This window comes from Ostrea edulis, chromosome 1 (genome assembly GCF_947568905.1).
Source record: "Ostrea edulis chromosome 1, xbOstEdul1.1, whole genome shotgun sequence".
NCBI lineage: Eukaryota > Metazoa > Mollusca > Bivalvia > Ostreida > Ostreidae > Ostrea > Ostrea edulis.
Genome location: NC_079164.1, coordinates 112,189,899 through 112,211,037, shown reverse-complemented (window position 1 = coordinate 112,211,037; position 21,139 = coordinate 112,189,899). Strand labels below are relative to the sequence as shown.

The following is a 21,139-nucleotide window of genomic DNA, read 5'->3' as shown; positions in this document are numbered from 1 at the left end:
AGCATCACCTCAAGATCAACACAGACAAGACGGAGGTGCTAGTGATATCCTCCAGAGAAATGGCGTCTAAGCTGCACATACCATCACTGCAAGTAGGAGACGACTTTATCACTCCTGTTACTAATGCCAAGGGCGTTGGTGTAACCATTGACTGTCACATGATCATGGAGGCACATATATCATCAGTGAGCAGAGGTGCCTTCATACACGTTAAGAACCTAAGCCAGCTGAGGAGATATCTGGACAGGGACTCGCTTTGATGTGTTGCCCATGCCTTCATAACAATAAAGCTGTACTACTGTAACTCTCTCTACTATGGTTTACCATCAAATCAGATACAGCGGTTCAATCCATCCAAACCGATGCAGTCAGAATCATCTCAGGCGCCCTCAAATATGACAGTATTACACCAGTATTACGCTCCCTCCATTGGCTGCCAGTTCAGCAAAGAGCCATCTTCAAGATTGGTGTTAGTGTACAAAACAGTCAACAACATGGCTCCATCTTATCTGCAGGAACTCATAACACCCTATTCTCCCTCCGGAAATTTGCGGTCCAGTGATCAGAGCACACTACAAGTGCCAATTAGTACCTCATCTGTGATTCAAACTCGAGCTTTTAGTGTGGCTGGCCCTAAACAGTGGAATGCTCTACCATATGATATCAGAACTGTTGCTAGTCTCTGTATCTTTATATCTAAACTAAATACTCATCTGTATGCGATTAATTACAACTAATCTGTGCAGATGAACTCTAAGTCAAGATTATTATGTTGTGCAATCATAACGGACTCTTTATCTTCACCTACTAGTCATTTGTTCTTATAACACTTATTTTACTTATTTTCTTGTTATCTAAATAGCGTTTAGAGCAATATGGATTTTACGCTTTACAAAACAAATTTATTATTGTCATTATTATTATCATAAAAATTTGAAGACAGTTTTGGTAGATATCAACAACTGGATGACTTAAAAGTAAAACGAAAATTATTCTATTTTGAAGTCAACAAATGTTATCAGTGTCTTCTTCCAAATCAATAAATGTGATTGGTGAAAATGTAAATACGTCTTCGTGCATCAAGTATCGAGGATGTTATCTAGACAAACATTTAACCTTTAAGAAATTTGCAACTGAAAATGTAAAACAATTTTCTTAAATTTATATTACATTAAGCACATTCGTCAATATCTTACTGATGACTCGAGCAAGCAGTTAGTATAATCGTTAGTCACTTAAATCAACACATGCAACTTTAAACTTGATCCACAAATGAACATGTAACCAGTGTAAATGATTTAAAGCCTCTCTAGAACTGTCAGCTGACTTCCACTTTAGCAAAAGTTTTGCCTCACGATTTTGTAAAACCTGCAGCCTTTTGATGGTACATTTGGGCAATCCGTATAGCACACTGTTGGCATAATCCAAAAGGGTAATGTCTCAATGATAGAGAAAGCCAAGCATACTTCAGTAAAATGCTGAGCATTCGAACATCTCCATACAACATTCGCTCCCTAAACAATGACGCTAAAACACTAAATGTCCCTGTCGTCAAAGGCAAAACACTGGCTTCAATGTCAGTTGCCAGATCAGGACCTACCGTGTGGAATGAACTACCAACACACATTACAACAATCAGCGATTCTGATATTTTTATTTATATCAGTGCTTTCAACTAACGTATTATTCCTTCATGGACATCGCTATGTTAATAACTAGTCAATTTTAATGTCTTATACTTGCGTATCTTTTGATTCAAATTTACATATAGAGCGCCATTGATTGCATTTTTGTTTTGTATAATTGTGAGCTTTATCAATTTTAATTATGATAATAATAATAATAATAATAAAATAATGATATATATGATAGCTTTTCGAAATGATGTCTTGCTATTCATCGACATTAGAAATGGTTTCAGTTCCAATTCTCGTACACCTGAGTTGGTTGAAATTGGGTATACCAGCTAAAACTTTTTCAAATCAAGTTGGAGTATTAGTGATCAATGATTGTAATAATATGCCGGTGGAACTTACGTGTTTTTTCTCTCCAATTCTGCAAGAACAACAAAATCAAAATTTTATACAAATATGGATGCGATCGATGATTAATTATTTAATGACTTTTTGATTATATTAGATTTAACACACATATATGTAATTCGTGAACTCTCCCTATGCATATATTTCGTTACGTTGTCTTTCTTTGGCAAAGTTTTTAAAAAAATCACATATTTTTGCGCGGCAACTTTCATATTTTTCTGTAAATTCATGAAATAATGACTTTAAGCAAATTTTACCGAGATATTATTTTGAGTTTCTGAAAGTTTTCTCAAAACTTATATAATATATATCAATGAAAGGTGAAGATAACGAACAGTGATCAATCCCATAATTCCTATAAACAATACAAAATAGAGAGTTGGGCAAACACGATGGCATCAGGTACCTAGGAGAAGTAAGGAGCCCCTGTCGGTCCAACCAGTCACACCCGCCGTGAGCCCTATATCTTGATCAGACAAACAGAGTAATCCGTAGTTAAAATCAGTGTGTCAGGGGTGGCCTGACAAGCGGTATGAAACACATAAGCCAGAATTTGACCCAGTGATAGATATTTTGGCGAATTAGATCATTATAACGACTACATAATTTGGGAAACATAAAGAAACTGGTTTAAGACCGACATATAGCCTAGTTCATGCCTAAGTATGTCCCAGAGCGAGGCGGATCCAGAATTTATTAGATATGAGATTGGTTGTTAATTAAAGTGCACCTGTGAGCAAATATATTTCTCCATCCCAAAAGAGGTATTACAACCCTGAAAGAGTCCAAAATATCCATTTTAGGATAACATTTTCTGATTTAGTGTGTTCACTACTCAGACCAGCTCTAGATAACGTTGTTGTCCATTCCATTTTGATTTATTTTTATCCTGCAAATTTATATCCTGGGAAACCTGTTTACTATTATTCATAAAACGCATTGTCATGAAGATAAATGTTATTTCGATAATAACCCTCGCAAAGCAGGTGAAATACACTATCACACCAAAATGAAATATTTATTTTAAGTTAATGTTCCCCGTTATCGTCTGCATTTAAAAATCACATGTTAAAGCAGCCAAAAGCGTAACATAACAACTCGAGGATTGTAATTATTTCAGTTCAACAGTTATCTCTTTCTGTCTTCAGTTCTTGTTTTTCATCTCTATTGTTTTCAAGTGAGCATCATTTGTTAATCTATGACAATTAGAGAGGAATTAGCAGAAGTGCATATGCACTTCTTATCCAATCTCAATAATTTCAAATGATATGTTCTTCTTCCTAAAATAAATAAAGTTTGAATTTGGATGTGCGAATTGCATTACTTCAAAGCAAATAAAGCATGCAATTTAGAAAAATTATGAAATGGCATGCGCTTCCTTCCTATTTCATCAAATTGACATAGTGTTTACCCTAAATATGTGCATATTTCGGGCGTAACAATATCTACATCAAAAGTAAAGATAACGAATAGTGGCCAATGAAAGGTAAAGATAACGAACAGTGATCAATCTCATAACTCCTATGTGCAATACAAAATAGAAAGTTGGGCAAACACGGACCCTTCTATACACCAGATGTGGGATCAGGTACCTAGGAGGAGTAAGCATTCCCTGTCGACTGGTCACACCCGCCGTGAGCCCTATGTTTTGATCAAGTAAATGGATTTATCCATAATCAATATCGCTTTGTCAAGAACGGCCTAACATTCGGTATGAAATACGTCAAACAGCATTTGACCCAATGATAGATTGTATTTGCAAACTAGAACGTTACAACGACCAAAGAATTTGTGAAATGCTGACTTCAAACAAGACTGTTGGAACCGTTGCACCACCAACTTGTTTGTCAGTAACCTGTCTCAATTTAAAAACTGATCATATGCAGAACAAGCTCTTGTGTATTGAATCAGTTGAGAAGCATAAACGCCATATGCAGGAGATATTAATCATTGTTCGTTATCCACGTTATCTAAGTATAAAGCAGATGTAGAAGAATCTGTGGTGTCCTTTTTTTCCTATATAATGGGATTTATTGAATCAACATATGAATGAAAATGATTATTAATAAATAAAGCGTCGTCTAAACATTTAAATGTTGATTTGAAGGCCATAGCAAGATAATGTTTTCCTCTCAAGTAAAAGGTTTGAATAAATAATGCCTCATAAGAATCTCAAAACAGGTGAAATAAAACAGGAGCACAATGCGTGCCCATGGGAATTCCAATAGACTTTTCGAAGGGTTGATCACCGAAGGTCTTTTTCCATTTTTATTGAAGAAGCCACTGTCTATAATGTCAAATAGTCTAGTCTTTGACGTAATTGTGCATATTCGTTTGCAAACATTTTCATCATAGCTCTTTAAATTCTTTACTACCAGATTAAAATAGGTATACTTACTTATTATGAATGTATAACGCCTGCGGATAAATATCACGAGGACTAGGATAATGATGATGAGGGTCACCATCCCTACAGCACTCCCAACAGCTGCTCCAGTCTGATTCCCTACGCTCTCTTGTAATTCTGGAAATTCTAACGACAAAATAATTGCAATTATAAAGGGGTCATCCTAAGCATTTACATAATAATGGTGTTTCGTGTGTCCAAAATCCAACAATCTTAATTGTCAAGGCGTATATACACTGATATGTGTATGAACTTTGAAAATTAAGATTGTTTCCATCGCACACTCACACCCACACCCAACACTATCTCAAAAGAATGAATGAGTGTGTCTTTATATATATATATATATATATATATATATATATATATATATATATATGATCTTATTAACCAGTATATAACAGCACGTTCTCACATGATGATCACATCAAATTACTTAGAACTATAATCAGACACATTGAATTGGTAACTGTTTTTCTTTTGCATAGGCCCGTGTTGATCTGGGTTAGAATAGGTCCCCATTGCCTTGCTTGTCGTAGAAGGCGACTAAATGTGGCGGTCCTTTGGATGACACTGAAAAACCGAGAATCCGTGTTACAGCAGGTGTGGCACGATAAGGATCCGTCCCTGCTCAAAGGTCATAAGCGCCGAGCATAGGCCTAAATTTTGCAGCCCTTCACCGGTGTTATAGAGCCAGACTTCCCCATAGTGATACTTCCCCCGGAAGTCTGGCTTAAGAGTGATACTTTCTCCAGGGGGTTTCACTCTAGAGCCAGACTCCTCCGCGGAAGTCTGGCTCTAGAGTGAGCCTCCCCCATGAAGTCTGGCTCTAGAGTGAGCCTTCCCCCAGCAGACTTGCTCTAGAATAAACCTTACCCCCAGGGAGATTGCTCACTCTAGAGACATACCACACTTTTGAAGTCTCGTTCTAAAGGGACACCCCTGCTTTCATCCCCTTCTGCGCAAACTATGAAATAAATATTAGTTTATCGGACAGGGAATTACCTACCTACCTTAGTATTGGTATCTAAACAATATCCATAAAGTGATAGTAGTTTACCAGGAATAAATGAAGGGGAGTCCTGCTATGGGGGAAGTCTGACTCTACAACTAGTGATAGACTAGGTCTTCCCACGGTACAGTCTGGCTCTAGAGTGATACTTCCCCGGGGGTTCTACTGCTCTAGAGTGAGCCTTCCCCCAGGGGGAAGGCTCACTCTAGAGCCAGGCTTCCGGGGGAAAGTCTCATTATGGGGGAAGGCTCACACTACAACACCGGCAGTGATAACGTCTCCATATGAGTGAAATATTCTCGTTAAACAATATTCACTCAATCAATCTATTGTATGAAAGGTTGAAGGTCTTCTTATGAACGTTAATTTTGGAATAATGACTCGATCATTTCTGCCGTGGCCGAGAGGTTAGAGTGTTCGCCCCGCATGCGGAAGGCCGGGGTTCGAATCCCGACCGCGACAGACCTAAGTCGTTAAAAACAGATAGTGAGTTCCATTGCCAAACGCTTGGCACTAGGTGTGAATGTCACGATTCTCGAGTGAGACGTTAAGCAAGATACAATCAATCAATCAATCGACCATTTCTGTAGAATAACAAGTGACAACAATGCATCGTGATTCTAAAGATACAACTTGATTTATCCACTCTAAAAGAGCCCCCTGTCAGTATTTTGGACAGCAAAGCATTCAATATGGATTCTTGTTGGTGCAATCGCCAAATTTTAACCCAGTGGAAAACCGTTTTCTTTTTGCAAACTTAAACGGTTGTCAGAATCAAAATAGTTGCCGCTTTACAAGTAAACTTAAAATTCCCAATAACGCAAGCACTGACAGAAACATCAGGGAATAATACATGATGCTTTCACATCAACACGGAATACTTTAGCATTACTCTCTCTCTCTCTCTCTCTCTCTCTCTCTCTCTCTCTCTCTCTCTCTCTCTCTCTCAAAATGTGTACATGTGTATGTAGATTGCACACTTCCTATGAAACCGAATCAGGGAATACAACTCATCAAAGCTGGAAGTGCATCACATCTTTTCATTCAAAATGCTCAAAATAAAATTAATGTAAACTTATTAATAACAGTTGTCTAGTGAAAAAGCTTACTTGCAACAGTGCAATATTGAACATCTGATGTAGATTTTCCAAACAAGTTGGAGGCAGTAATAGTAAACCACACTGTTCCCTGAAGCTTAATTCTGGGAGTGTAACTGTGGAGTCTATTATATCCCTCGTCACGGATGTACTCTACATCTTTAAATAATGCTGATAAATTTCCTTCAGTGGAATAGGAAATCTTAAATGTCTGACTGTCTCCACCATGAAAGTTAGAAATCCACGATAGCTTTATGGAATGGGGATTGTCACAGTCCAGCGTAACATTGGTAGGTGTCACTGGTGGTGCTGAAGTCAATATAGTATTGGTGATAATAAATGATTTGTGGAAATAACGAAATCTAATGTTCAGAATTCGAGTTCAAGATAAATCATCAAAAACATTGTCGTAGAGACCATACAATAGCGCAAAACAATATTTATACGTTTGTCCTATGCAAGGTGAAGATAATGGATAGTGAACAATCTCATAACTCTAATACGAAATACAAAATAGAGTTAAGTAAACACGGACTCCTAGACACAGCAGAGATGGGCTCAGGTGCTCTGGAGGAGTAAACATCCCTTCCCTATGGGTTACACCCGCCGTAGGCCCTATATCTTGATCAGATAAACGGAGTAATCCGTAAAACATCAGTGAGTCAAGAACTGTCGTGTGAATATTCAGAAATTGTAAGCAGTTTTATTTCTATTCATAACTCTATATATTATCAGTTTTTTGCAGAGCATGTATGTCTATGATTAATGCGTAAAACACATTGAAAATCTTCACCTTTCATGTTGTAAACCACCATTTCATGGTATATTAGTGTGTTCACCTTAAAATGATCCGTCAATTAATCTACTCCTGGTTAGATACCAAGCTAACCTTATATTTGAAACATACTTGAAAAGTGAATATAACAAACTGTGATCAATCTTATAATTCCTATAAAGAATGCCAAATTAAAAGTAGGACAAACATGGACCCCTGGATATACCACTGATGATCAAGGTCAACTTCGCAGTAAGCCCTCTATCCAACCTCCATACCCACTAAATTTATGACCTCGAAGTGAGTGCTACTAAAATATAACTATTCTAGTTATATTATGAAAGGTGAAGATAACGAACAGTGATAAATCTCATTACTTCTATAAGGAATACAAAATAGAAAGGTGGATAAACACTGACCCCTGGGAATATCAGAGGTGAGGTCAGGTACCTAAGAGAAGAAAGCATCTTCTGTTGACCGGTCACACCCACCGTAAACCCTACATGCTAATCAAGTAAAAGGAGTAATCCTTAGTCAAAATCAGTGTGCCAAGAACGGTTTAACAATCGACCCAAAAAGAGGTTGCATTGACAAATTAGATGATTATAACGACCATAGAATTTGCGAAACGCTGATTTTAAACGAGACTGTTGAAACCCATGTAGCATCAACTTGTTTGTCAGTAGCCTGCCTCCACTTAAAAGCTGATCATACGAAGAACAAGTATTTGCGTATCGATCTAATAATATATAGTGCTTATGGAAGAAGATACTCTGTGAATATGAAAGCAGACATTGTATGTTTTTCATTGAGTTTAAGATATTTGTTAAACATGGTTAATAACGTTACGTATGATATATTCAAATTGTAGCCAACAATAATGGTGAAAGACATAAAATCTTTCAAATGATATCTTAATCGCGCATATATATAAGGAGGGAAAGGTTAGACGAGTAAGGACTTAGTATTACTTGCTATATTCCATTTAGCTTTCCATAAAAACGAATATGGTGATCCTTGAAGTAATATTTTAATAGAATTCTGACAAAAATGTATCTGAAATAAATTAACGAATTATATATTTGGTATCTGTAAATAAATAAACAACTAAGGTGTTAACGTCATATACATACTAACATGGTACATTTGTGCGAGAATACTTCATGTTAACAAGACGAAGGAAGAGGCGATCAAGATCTTTGAATACTTCAGTAGAATAATTTGTATCGATACCTGCTACAAACTTTGTCCGGGCTGTTACTTTTTTGTCTTTCGTGGTAGGCTTTTGACATTTTACATGTACGGATAACTGACCATCTCATGCTGATGTGCTGGATAACATGGATAGTGACTTTTAATCTTGAACTTTATGTTTACACAACTTTTGAAACTTTTATGGGTAAAATTCTCAAGCCGATGCATCGTATTCCTTGTTTGTGACCTTGAAATGTCATACCTATCTAGTTGAGCATACTGCTTATGCATGTATATTTTGCTTTGGTATACCTTAAAGATTAAGAAATTTAAAACCCATAATATGGTGTTATATAAACCCTCCATTGTTGGAAATCGTGAACGAGTCGACTGAGACTGAGACCCTTGAAGCTTTGATTTATCAAATTAGATAACACAATACGTCATTTGAGTGACTCAGATGATGCCTTTAGCCACGCCAATCAACTTCAATTTTTCGTTTCCTTCACCCATATGCATGGATGTTACATGCTAAACTTTTTTTAGATTGGTTCAGAAGAAGCTAAAAGTATTCGACGGAGAAACCATACAGCAAACGGCGTTTGAGTGACTGAAAATAAGGGTAAATTACATAAATAACATACCATACTATTTGAACTGACTTACTTGCGGTGTCCACTCGATAGCTCTTGTAGAAGGTACCAACATCATTCTGAATTAGTATGATGTAATCTCCAAAATCTTTAGTATTGATATTACTTTTGTAGAGAGTGATGTTTTGTTCCATTTCTCCTTTGGCGTCTGTAATTATGTAGCCATCTGTATTATTTTGAATGACTCTACTCAAATTGTTTTTCCCATGAAAGTCCACTTCATCAGATTCGCTGGTGGGTATAATAACATTTTCACGAGAATGTTAAGAGAGTCGCAGTATCCTAGGGCAAGGTTGTCCGGAGTTTGGGAATCAATGTAATGCAGTCGGGGTTTACCTGTTCGATAAATAAACACACGATCGGAAAAAAATTCTACGGTAATGTAAATTGCTTAGAAACAATATCTACGCAGTACGTACAAAGAGGGAAGTATGCTTTTCCAAATGGATTTGTTCTTCAAGATGTATCATGCCTGTTTCGATTGATTTACTGACTTGTGAGGTATAGACAGCTGTATGAATTTACACCACCCATAAAATAAAAAAGTATCAATTTATACAAATGAACGAATCAATTGAAATAACTGCGCTTCTATAAGTATGGACTTTGTTATATAATTTTAGCGCAGTTAGTCTCCACTAGCATAGTTTGAATCAACTGACTTTTAATGTATATTTCAATTATTGGATACCAGCGGAAGGTAAGGCGTTAACAAAAATGGAGAAATCAACTGCAAGAGTATAATGGAAGTAATAGGTTCCATAACACGTGCTTGCTAATGTCCGGTTTTCTCAAACGTTCCTTAACTACTCTTTTTTTTAAATTTGTAAGCCGCCTCCCATCTCTTGGAAATTTAATAAAGATTAAGAATCTTGAGTTATAAAAAAAAGACTTTAAGGGCAAGCAATGCCTATGTAACCTGTTTTAATTGCATTGCCTCCTGACATAAGTTTAACATTGGTCCGTAATCAAAGAAAACTTACATCTAACCGTTACATGGGTTGTTCTCACAGCAGCTGGACTTTTTCCATTATGAGCTGTAACACTGTAACTCCCATGATCTAGGCAGTTTGCTGACGATATCTCCAGTGAGCTAATGCTTACATCAGAGTCTCTCTTTACAACAGTGTTGTTTTGTACAAACAACCACGTGATAGTAGATAACGGGTTTCCGTCCACATCACATTTTATCTGAAGTCGTCCGTGTTCATTGGTGACATATTCTGCACTCAAGTTTGATATTATGACGTTGTTATCTGAATGGAATTTTAGATTTCTAGATATTGAAATAAAAGTGATTGTCGATGAAAGCATCACGGAAAAAGGTGAATGTTCAGTTTTCTTTGATATTCAGTAATTCCTAATACTGTAAGCTAGATGATAGACATTACATGATAAAACACCAGTTGCTTGTTTAAAATTATAAAATCATTAAATTATTAAATTTCAGCGGCAAACGAACAACATAAGTTATGACACGATCCGTCATTGACCATATATATTGCTTCTTGACCATTTTTTTAAAAGATTTCAATGCTGGCTACTTTCAGATGTATTCCATCAGGTTTTTGTAGCCACTGGAATAATAATCACAATAAACAATTTCCATGACCATGTCGGATCGTACATCACATTGAGAGTCATGAATGTCAAAGTTCTCGTGGTCATTTTTTTTATCATGATCATTTTTAAATTCAACTTTCAGCTCCATTAAAGATTAAAAATAAAAAGTTTTAATATTCGATCATTTTTTCTTTACTTTCTACCCTATGGATACATCAAAGTAAAGAAAGTACAAATGATTTCGATTCAATCTATATCTAAAGTGGTACATCCTTAAAACATTCTTTTAAAATATGTTTTTTTCAATCAATAAAAGTAAACAATGAAGTAAAAGGAAATAGTCAACAATCAATACATGGACTTCAGTTTGCAAACGCATTTTAGGACTGCCTCAAGCCATTCTGTATGCGAGTTAAGGTCAAAATCTTTTCCACAGAATCAACTTCAATTCAAGGTATAAACTTTTCATAATACTAAAATGTAAATGAAATACGTTTAAAATTAAATGAAACTTTAAATCTCTGTATCTTGATGTTGGTATACACTTTTACAATTTACTTACAGTACACGATGATGGTTTGTGTTCCTGACGTCCTGTTATACGACAATGACGGTCTTGGACTTGTGGCTCTACACTGACACGTTCTCTGGTTGTACTTTATGTTGGCTGTCAATGTCAGCACTGATTGGGTCCCTGTATTGGTCACTCCAGTGGTCAGTGGGTCATCTCCACACACCCAGCTCCACGTGATGGGAGGGTTACCCAGCGTAGACAAGGTACACCGTAATGTAATGGACTGTCCTTCATCCACTGACGTAGATCCATCATCTGTCAGTTGTGGGGCAGCAGGAGGTGTGTCTATTTAATTAAAATTTATGACATTTTATTACTGTTTTACATCTGCACATTGTGTATGGGACTTTAAGATGATAATATTTGTCATTAACATTTGAACATCCGTCAATGAAATTGCAAGATATGTTGTTGTTTTTTTCTTCGTTTTTTAAAGGTCCCGTCTTGAATATTTCGCTCGTTTGAGACATCACCAGCTGTAGGTGAAGTACAGGAGAACTCGAATCTCACAACCTCCTAAGAACCACGATGCCAAAGCTTTACCATTCAGGTACCGCGACCAGTCCTATATCTTTTACTGTTTTAAATGAAGTTGACCTATAAAAACCTATCTAAAGAAAAGCAATATATCACGTGCGTTTTCCAAAGCTTGATATGTGGGGCAGTTATTGTCTTCCTCCATGAGCATGAAATTACATTCAACATTATATCCATTAATCAAAATTGATTATCATGGATACCAGATATTTCTTTGTAATCAAATTATATTGCTGTTTTAAATTCAAAGACACAAAAGCTATGTATACGTTAAAACCCAAATTAAGTTGAAAATGATGTTGAAAACGATAAAAATCGTTTTAACTGTATGCATTTTGCATGACATCAACATACAGAGAAGTAAATTGAATATTCTTACAGGAATGTAAACCTTTGGAACTTTTGTACATTTCCGGGATGCGCAATACCTCCTGCATTCGCTGTGGAGAAAGAACCCAGCATTGAAATAAAAATCATGATTAAATAATAGTCCCAAATTTCGTGAGATATTCTTAAACATAGTTTGACAATGCTATAAAGAGAGAATAGCAAATGCTAAAATCCAAATCACATGTCAGAGCAGCCTGCATGGCCCCCATATCAGCCCAAGGGTTGATATGGGGCCCGAGGGCTTATATGAAAATATTTGATTTTGGCATGCGATATTCTATTTATCACATACTCCAATTTTTCATGCTTAAGGTAGTGATTGCAAGGCATCACGTGGTTTATTCATGTAGTATCTAAAGAAAAACTATTATCGTTTCCGATTCCGGAATACATTACGCGCTTAAGCATCAGTAATGACATACGATGGAAACAAAGACTTACGTTTTAAATATCTTTTAAAAAATAGTCATAGTTTAAGTCTCCATGATACATGTAACCTCCGCTCCCCTGTTAATTCTCAGACTTACGTAAATTTAATTCACAAACCACTAGGCTTATCAAAATTATAATATATAGACCCAATGTTATAAATTTCATAACTTGTTTTACATTATGACCCCTGGGTCGAGGCCTCTACTGGTGGACTGTTAGTCCCCGAGGGTCTCTACAGCCCAGTAGCTTAGTACTTCGTTACTAGCTTGAAAATACGGATGTATATTTAATTGCTGTTATAAAATTTAGAAATTCATTTCAAAATTAAGGATTATCTCCCTCGTGCATAGCTCTTATCCTTTGACGAATTTGGCTCCACTTTTATGGCACGCTGGTTTTGGCTATATTTAGCTCCAAAACTTAGTTATTTTGGATTTCAAACATTTCGGTTGAGCATCACTGAAGAGACATTATTTGTCGAAATCCGCATCTGGTACATCAAAATTGGTACCGTATAAGTTTTACATTGTATACAGTGGTGTTAGTGCACATAAATCTAAAATGCTGGATATACTGTATAATATCTAAGGGAAACCGTTAGGCCAAGGAAACACAGCTTGCGTAAACGCGTCATTTTGAACAAAGCATATTGATAATCCCTATCATGTATTTCTTAAATACACTATACATAGATTTAAAACATTTGCTACAAATATTTCCATCGTCCACTTTGAGATCGTCAGCTAAGAGGAAATTAAGGGAGTGTACTATATGTAACGTAGACGATAACAGAAATCAGAAAGTGTTTATTTTTCTGAATTAGTTCAGTTAATTCTTATAATATAAAAATAAGAACGTTTTGTTATTGTTGATAATCGGTTGGTTTGAAAGGAGAAAAAACATCCAGGTAATACGACGTCATAATATACAGTTTACATCGGCTGGGTAATACTCCCCGAGTTTTTAACCTACATCGACAGGGGATGCTTAATCCTACTAGGCACCTGATCCCACCTCCGGTGTGTCCAGGGGTCTGTGTTTGTCCAACTATCTATTTTGTATTGCTTGTAGGAGTTATGAGATTGATCACTGTTCGTTATCTTCACTTTTCATTTACAGAGTATGCTATACAAGTAACTTCAAACAGAAAGTAATAAATGCATCTCCAAATCAGCAGTGTTATCATTCTATGTGGAATAAATTCAATAATAAACATCAAAACGCTTTTATAGTTTTAATATGAGTTAAAATAGATACATGCAAGGTGAAGATAACAAACAGTGATCATATTTATCGTATTATCACCTGTAGTATTTATATGAGGAGGGGAGGGGGTAACTATTTAGAGATCATAGCGCCATAATAAATCTGAAAACCAATATTGATGATTTCAGGGAAAAAATCCTACTAACATATATCAAAACATATGTAAAAATAAAAAGAATTGGTCATTTATTTCTCAGGGGGTGAAAATGTGCCTGCTTTGGCGAATATTTGCCTTCCAAGAATAGCGAAACTGCTCATAAGCAGCCGTGCTTCTACTTCATATGAAAGTAAATGGACACTTTGATATATACTATATATTAATTAAGGTTTTAACTTCAATTTGATATAAAATTTGTATCATTTACTCTTTTTATATCAATTTTAGACACCATCTGAAACACATGTACCATTTACTACAAAAAGTTGATAAGACGGGTTACTATGACAACTGTAGCGTGACAATTGATTATTCCCGTGAAAACCAAATTTGATACTTTCATAATGAATTACAAAGACTGTCAACAACAAAATATGTAAAAATAAAAAAAAAAAACATTCATAGATTCATTAATTTTCAATGACCCATGCAATCACTACGTTAAATATTGTATACGACTGGTAGCATGTTTTTAATAGATTTATTTTAACGAGTCTCATTTTATAAAATATTACTTTATTTATCATATGCGGGTAACTGTTTAAATTTTAAAGTAATATTAAGTATTTGATACATTACTTTACTATGGTAAAATTCTATACAGTGAATTACTCTGGTAAAAACGTAGGTACTTTCATTCTAATGGTAAATATGTGATACATTGAATAACTATGGCAAAAACTGCTTATAATTAACTATGGTAAAAATTCCCATACATTGATTTACTACAGTAAAACTTGATTTCCCACATGGTTAAAAGGTTTATATGTTGATTCTTACGCGTGAATGCGTATTGCATTCTCTATTGTTGAACGTCCTCCTTGATAATTTTCCCGAATACGTAAACTTTGGGATTGATATGCACTTTTGCACGCCGGTCTGATATGTTATATTGGTTTCTGGACCGGTCGTTGGTAACTGCTATTGTGACGTCATCCGTATCGCACAGTGCAGAATCGGAATACTTATTACCAAGAATATGATAACTGAAATTGATAAACTGTTGCAGTATACGTAGGTTTAAACTTTTAGAATTTACTTACAGTATACACTGACAGTCTGCGTTCCTGACGTCCTGCTGTACGACAATGACGGTCTTGGACTTGTGGCTCTACATTGACACGTTCTCTGGTTGTACTTTCTGTTGGCTGTCAATGTCAGCACGGACTGGGTCCCTTTATTGGTCACTCCAGTTGTCAGTGTGTCATCTCCACATATCCAGCTCCACGTGATGGAAGGGTTACCCAGTGTAGACAAATTACACCGTAATGTAATGGACTGTCCTTCATCCACTGACGTAGATCCATCAGCTGTCAGTTTTGGGGAAGCAGGGGGTGCATCTATTTAATTCAAATTCAATATTTGATTGGATTATGCTTTTTGAATCGCAGTGCTCCTAGTGAAAGAAGTAGGGACAGTTTCTACAGTCATCTGGCCCAGAAAATAGATGATTTCAGTGAGAGTCCCAAATTCTGGCATTCAAATAAGGAATATATTAGCAAATCTAAACTACATTTAATTTGATCCAAAAATGCTTTGAGTTGTATGACAAGAGCTTGAAGTTGGCATAAAATTGCCAAAAATGAACAAATCAATGAAAATTTTCATAAATTCAGGGGGTTTTCCTTTCAGATAACATACAGCCCATGTGTCGAGCAAATTTATATTTAAACACACTTTTTATCTTATCTTAATACACAATATATATTAATTTAATTTTGCTCGACGGGTGGACACACTTTTCCCTAAGCAATAAGATGGATGAAAATTAACAGTTATCAAGCTCTTTTTGAAAAAAACGCGGGATAAACTCTTATTGATGACGTAATAATGCTGTAAAATAAGAAATAGCTTTGATTCAAGTGGGGATAGTATAGTTGGCATGTATTTAACTTATTCAAAACACAGACCAAGCTTGATTCAAGACACATTTAAATCAGATAATTTTTGGGGCCTTTTTATGTACACAATCGTACCTTGTTTTTTGTTAAAAGACCATAAACATTTACCCTTAATGACAAAGAATATGTGATACTTTCATTTTTTCGTGTAACTTATAATATGTATAATATGTAATTTAAAATGTAACAAACAACATAGTGTTAATATATATTTTGATACGGTTTTCAGAGGTGCAAGAATATGAACGTTGTCTCCCTTCCCCACTGCCAAACTAGACTGTAGTAAAACTATTGTATCTAGCTACGATTTTCAAAACGCTAAATGTTTTAAGAATGTCTGAAATGTAGATAGTATGTTTTTAAAGGATGGGCTGGTTATAACTCCCCATTCACAGCAATTTTAGATCAGACCTGTTCGAGACAGAATGAGTATATACATTTTTAGAAGGAATAGTCTAAACACTATGTTATGAAGTTGGTTCCATTTAATAAATTTGGCTAGACCAACTACCACAAAGGGATTTGGCCAGTATAATAATTCAGTGCTTTGGATATGCTTGTGGAGAAAATGAATGTAATGTATGGCGCTTCTAATTTTACTTTCATTTCGTATACTTTGTATTAAATGTGAACGCACTTCAAGTCATATCTCAAAAGTATTAATTTGTTCAAGCGAAATAGTATCCAATCATTTATATGAACGTCACATCATTACATGATGATGAAATCAATTTGTCAAACTGCATGATATTTGATAATCTGAAGTGATATATTCAATGTAGATATGAGTTATAAATGTTTTAGTGAAACAAGATTTCGATTAAATGGTTGCATACAAATTACATGTAGATACTGGCTGCCAAGAGCAAAAATATAAAATGCAGCAGATTTCATTGAATAACACCATGCAATAGGCAACATAAAAGTGTATCCAAAAAGGTAAGGTTCGCGACAACAGGGAAATAACTCTTGATATACCTCAATGCACTTCGCGTTTTATGACGTCATAATGAAAACAATGCGTCATGTCATGGATGTATCGATGGAAAATGACATAATATTTACTCGTTATCTACTACCGCTGTCAAGTGTCAAACGGCGTATGTGTAAATCTCTATGACAAAATAATATTAATGCAAGGTGAAGATAACGAGCAGTGATCAATCTCATAACTCCTATAAGCAATATAAAATAGATAGTTGGGCAAACACGCACCCCTGGACAGACCAGAGGTGGGATCAGGCGCCTAGGAGGAGTATGCATCCCCTGTTGACCGGTCAAACCCGCTATGAGCCCTATATCCTGATCAGTTAAACGGAGTTATCCGCAGTCAAAATCAGTGTGTTTTGTTATTGATCAAGGTCGGAAACTCGTACTGTACATCACTTAACGTAGTTATATACTTTCATAATGTACTTACAGTACACGGTGATAGTTAGTGTTCCTGACGTCCTGTTATACGATAATGACGATCTTGGACTTGTGGCTCTACACTGACACGTTCTCTGGTTGTACTTTCTGTTTGCTCTCAATGTCATCACTGACTGGGTCCCTTTATTGGTCACTCCAGTGGTCAGTGTGTCATCTCCACACACCCAGCTCCACGTGATGGGAGGGTTACCCAGCGTAGATAAGTTACATCGTAATGTAATGGACTGTCCTTCATCCACTGACGTAGATCCATCAGCTGTCAGTTCTGGGGCAGCAGGGGGTGTGTCTATTTAATTCAAATTCAATATATTGTATATTTATTTTCCATATTTCATTTGAATAGGAGGACATTGAACAGCACCTTCGAAAATATGATTGCGTTCTACTTAACAATTTTTTAGAAATACACGCATTATTTTCCTTGCTCTAATTAACACAAGATTCTTCTGCAAAAGCCTATGACCACTATAAAGTTACATGTAAATGAATAATGTATTTTCCATAGCATGTCATTTTTTAATAGTCTTTGATCTCAATATAAAAAGTTAAAATTGTAACTTTTAGAAAAATATTCTAGATGAATCAGGGGACTGTAAATCCTACAAGGTCGATGACGTCATTCCGAAAAAGGGACCGTCGGAAGATAGCGTCATAGTTAACAATGCAATATTGTAACGTTATTTTCTCAATATCAGCAACAAGTAAATGGTACATGTTATATATGAATGAAACGAGAAAATTATCACCTTTCTACCTGCAAAATATGATCTGTTTTTGAAGCGCGGCCAATGTTGGCCAATAATGTCCCTTGTTCTTTCAAGAACTCAAAAGTTATTGGCAAGTTAAAGATTTCAAAAAGTAGGTTAAACTCCAGAAATCAAATTAACTTAAACTTTAATTGTTACTATAAGAAATATAATACAACCTGTTACAACTCAGCCCATAATTTAACTATAGTACAAGATGTCACTGCATTATATGGTTTATGTAAAGAAACGAACAAAGTTGAACACTTTCTCAAGCCTTTAGTTTTTTCGATATATGCTTGTGAATATCGATTTTATGCACAATTTCTCGCACTTTGGATAAGCGGGTAGAACTATTTTCTTCACAGGTTTATCTGGCTTGGAAGTTTTAGTAAGTTTATCAATGACAAACACTGCTTTTGACAGAAGAGACATTAATTTTAAATCCAATAATGCAATTGATTGTCCTCTATCTGCTGAAACTAAAGCTACTAATATGACATGTTTGTAAGTTAAATCCTTAAGTAATAAATTGTCATTACATGGTAATGATTTAATATATTTCAGAACAACTGAAACATATAAAACTGTACAATATTTTGGTTTAGTTGGATTCAAATTATATACACCTTTCAAAAACTGAATAACAGTTGGATGCTTCCCAACTGCAAAACCATCAATTGGACTCACAGTTCCTGACAACATAGAACAGTAACTGTTTAAAGCACTGTAAGACTTGTTCTTCTGAAATTCATTTGATAAAAACTCTATTATGTCTATGGCAGAAACTGAAAAGGGATCCAAATTCCTGCCACCTAACCATAATTTCCTTGAGGATTGGTACTGTTTGGTGGTTTTAGTTCTGCATGCATTGCTAGGAATTTCTGCTGATTTTGCTGAAAAACCTTGGTACTGTCTCCACATACAGTCCATGTGACTAGTTGTAACGATTTCTGGAGTGGGTGAACATGTTCTTTGACATATGGTAGGATCAACATTTTGTCTATTTTCGGTAAGAGAATTGGATTGTCGCAAGATAACTGGAGAATCTGAGGGTACCAAGGTTGTGTTGTCCAAAATGGAGTTACCAAGATCATAAAGGGGTTATCTCGTCTCACTTTCTAAAGGACTTGTGGTATCAAGTTGAATGGAGGGAAAGCATAAACTTGGAGATTCTCCCATAGTATTGAGAAAGTATCTGTCTTCCATATGCCATTGGATCTGGTTGCCAGGATACGTACTTTGGGAGCTGATAATTCAAACGAATGGCAAACAGGTCAACCTGAGGGTAAAATAAGGTGTGAACAATTCTGCGGAATAGATGCCGATTCAGTTGTCATTTCATCTGATCTAAGAAGTGTCTGTTCAAAAAGTCTGCTTTGACATTTTCTATTCCTGGAATATGCACTGCTGTCAAATGAATGTTTCTTTGAATTGCCCACTCCCAAATCTCTTTGGCAATAGAATTCATGGTGTCTGAATGAGTCCCCCCCATGTGGTTTATGTATCTGTTGTCGAGTTGTAACTGTATGTTCTGATTCGTCAGCTCTGGCACTTGAAGGTTAGTAGGGAAAATTACACTGCTCTCAGTTCTAATACATTTATGTGTAAGAAAGTTTCTTTCTGTGTTCATCTGCCTGATACCTTCTGATTGTTCATCACACACACACACCCCAACCTTTCTTCAATGCATTTGTTGTTATGACTATGGCTAGGTCTTTGGTACACGTCTCCTCTGCTTGAAACATTGTCAGTGCTAGCCATAGAGAGTCGTCTATGTAAATCACTCTCCGATGACCTTGAGTTCGGAGGAAGGACATTAGCGGTTTGGTACATTTGGTAAAAATCCGAGGGGCTGATTTCAGGCCAAATGGAAGACACTGGAACTCGTATGTTTGATTTTCCCAGATGAATCTTAAGCTACTTTCGATGTAGATGGTATATCGGTATACTGAAGTAAGCATCCTTCAGATCCACACTGATAAAAAAAATCTCCTTCCTGTATTAGATTCAGGGCTGTCTGCAAAGTTTCCATTTTAAAATGTATTGTGTCTACAAATCTGTTCAGTGGTTTTAAATTGATAATTGGGCGCATTCCGCCCGATTTCTTGGGAACTAAAAATATTGTTGAGATAAATTATTTTGGATGATGCTGAACTGGTAGAATTGCTTGTTTTTGCAGTAAAGAATTGATTTTGTCCTGAATAAGTTGTGCTTTTTCCATGTTTTTGGGAGTTGGAGTTCCCCTGGGCTTGTGTTGGTAAGGTTTCATCATAAACTCTATTAGATATCCTTGAATTATACAGATAATGTTCCTGCCTGTTGTTAGTTAAGTCCAAAAGGTTAGATGGTTTTGAAGCTGACCGGCAATTATTGAGAATTAATTGTTGCTTTTCGTAGTGGAGTTTTTGTTGGTTGACTTCCGGTTATTCGAATTCCATTTGTAACCTGGGTAGTTTTTTGAGTAGGTTTTGCTGAAGCCGGTCTGTTTTCTGGCGTTTCGAAAGGAATTATTTTCCCGAAAGGAATTAAAATGGTCACTCCTGCCAGATGCAGGAGATTTAAGCATTTTAGTTGTTGCTATTGATGCTTCAGATATGTCCTTGCAGACTTTGGTGAGTTCTGAACCGAATAATTCATCTGTAACTTTTTGTGTCTTCTTGCACAGGTTTTTATAATCTCCGGCAAATAATTGTTTTAAGTAATCTCTCCTAGCAACAGATAATTGGAAGGAGGAATGTGCCAAGAGAAAAAGTGCATCCTCTGATATAGTATGAAGATCTGTTAGTAAATCATCGGGATTATCTTTCTGTAGTTGGTGTAATTTTTCGGATAATAATGCCGTGGCATAAATGCCCCCACACAAATTTCCCTGGGTTTTCTGTAACCCATGGTCCGTATACTTTTGAAAACGGGACATCTTCCTGTAAATAGTGGCATTTACGGTAGGTACTAGAAAGTG

General features: G+C 35.9%; 2 protein-coding genes across 2 annotated transcripts in view; both read right to left on the bottom strand.

Moving 5' to 3' along the window:
• Window positions 1-404: 404 nt before the first annotated feature.
• On the bottom strand, window positions 405-10,413 carry LOC130048708 (uncharacterized). The gene is made up of 6 exons (XM_056145744.1): window positions 10,164-10,413; window positions 9,194-9,516; window positions 6,571-6,867; window positions 4,441-4,575; window positions 2,037-2,055; window positions 405-456 (listed from the first exon to the last, which is right to left on the bottom strand). The coding sequence occupies exons 2-6, from the start codon at window positions 9,312-9,314 to the stop codon at window positions 405-407; spliced, it is 624 nt and encodes a 207-aa protein (XP_056001719.1). The 5' UTR covers window positions 9,315-9,516; window positions 10,164-10,413.
• An 884-nt stretch (window positions 10,414-11,297) lies between these two features.
• LOC130048705 (vascular cell adhesion protein 1-like) overlaps window positions 11,298-21,139 on the bottom strand; it is a 20,355-nt gene continuing 10,513 nt past the window's right edge. The window contains exons 4-6 of the mRNA XM_056145738.1: window positions 17,421-17,717; window positions 15,143-15,439; window positions 11,298-11,602 (exon numbers count right to left, since the gene is read on the bottom strand). Of these exons, the coding sequence (XP_056001713.1) occupies window positions 11,298-11,602; window positions 15,143-15,439; window positions 17,421-17,717 (899 nt within the window). The remainder of the gene's footprint in view (window positions 11,603-15,142; window positions 15,440-17,420; window positions 17,718-21,139) is intronic.

Coding starts and splice junctions, on each gene's coding strand:
- LOC130048708 (XM_056145744.1), bottom strand. CDS start 9,314: ATGGAACAAAACATCACTCTCTACAAAAGTAATATCAATACTAAAGAT. Junction 6,868..9,193: donor CTATCGAGTGGACACCGCAA/GTAAGTCAGTTC, acceptor TATTGACTTCAG/CACCACCAGTGACACCTACC. Junction 4,576..6,570: donor TCAATATTGCACTGTTGCAA/GTAAGCTTTTTC, acceptor TTTTGTCGTTAG/AATTTCCAGAATTACAAGAG.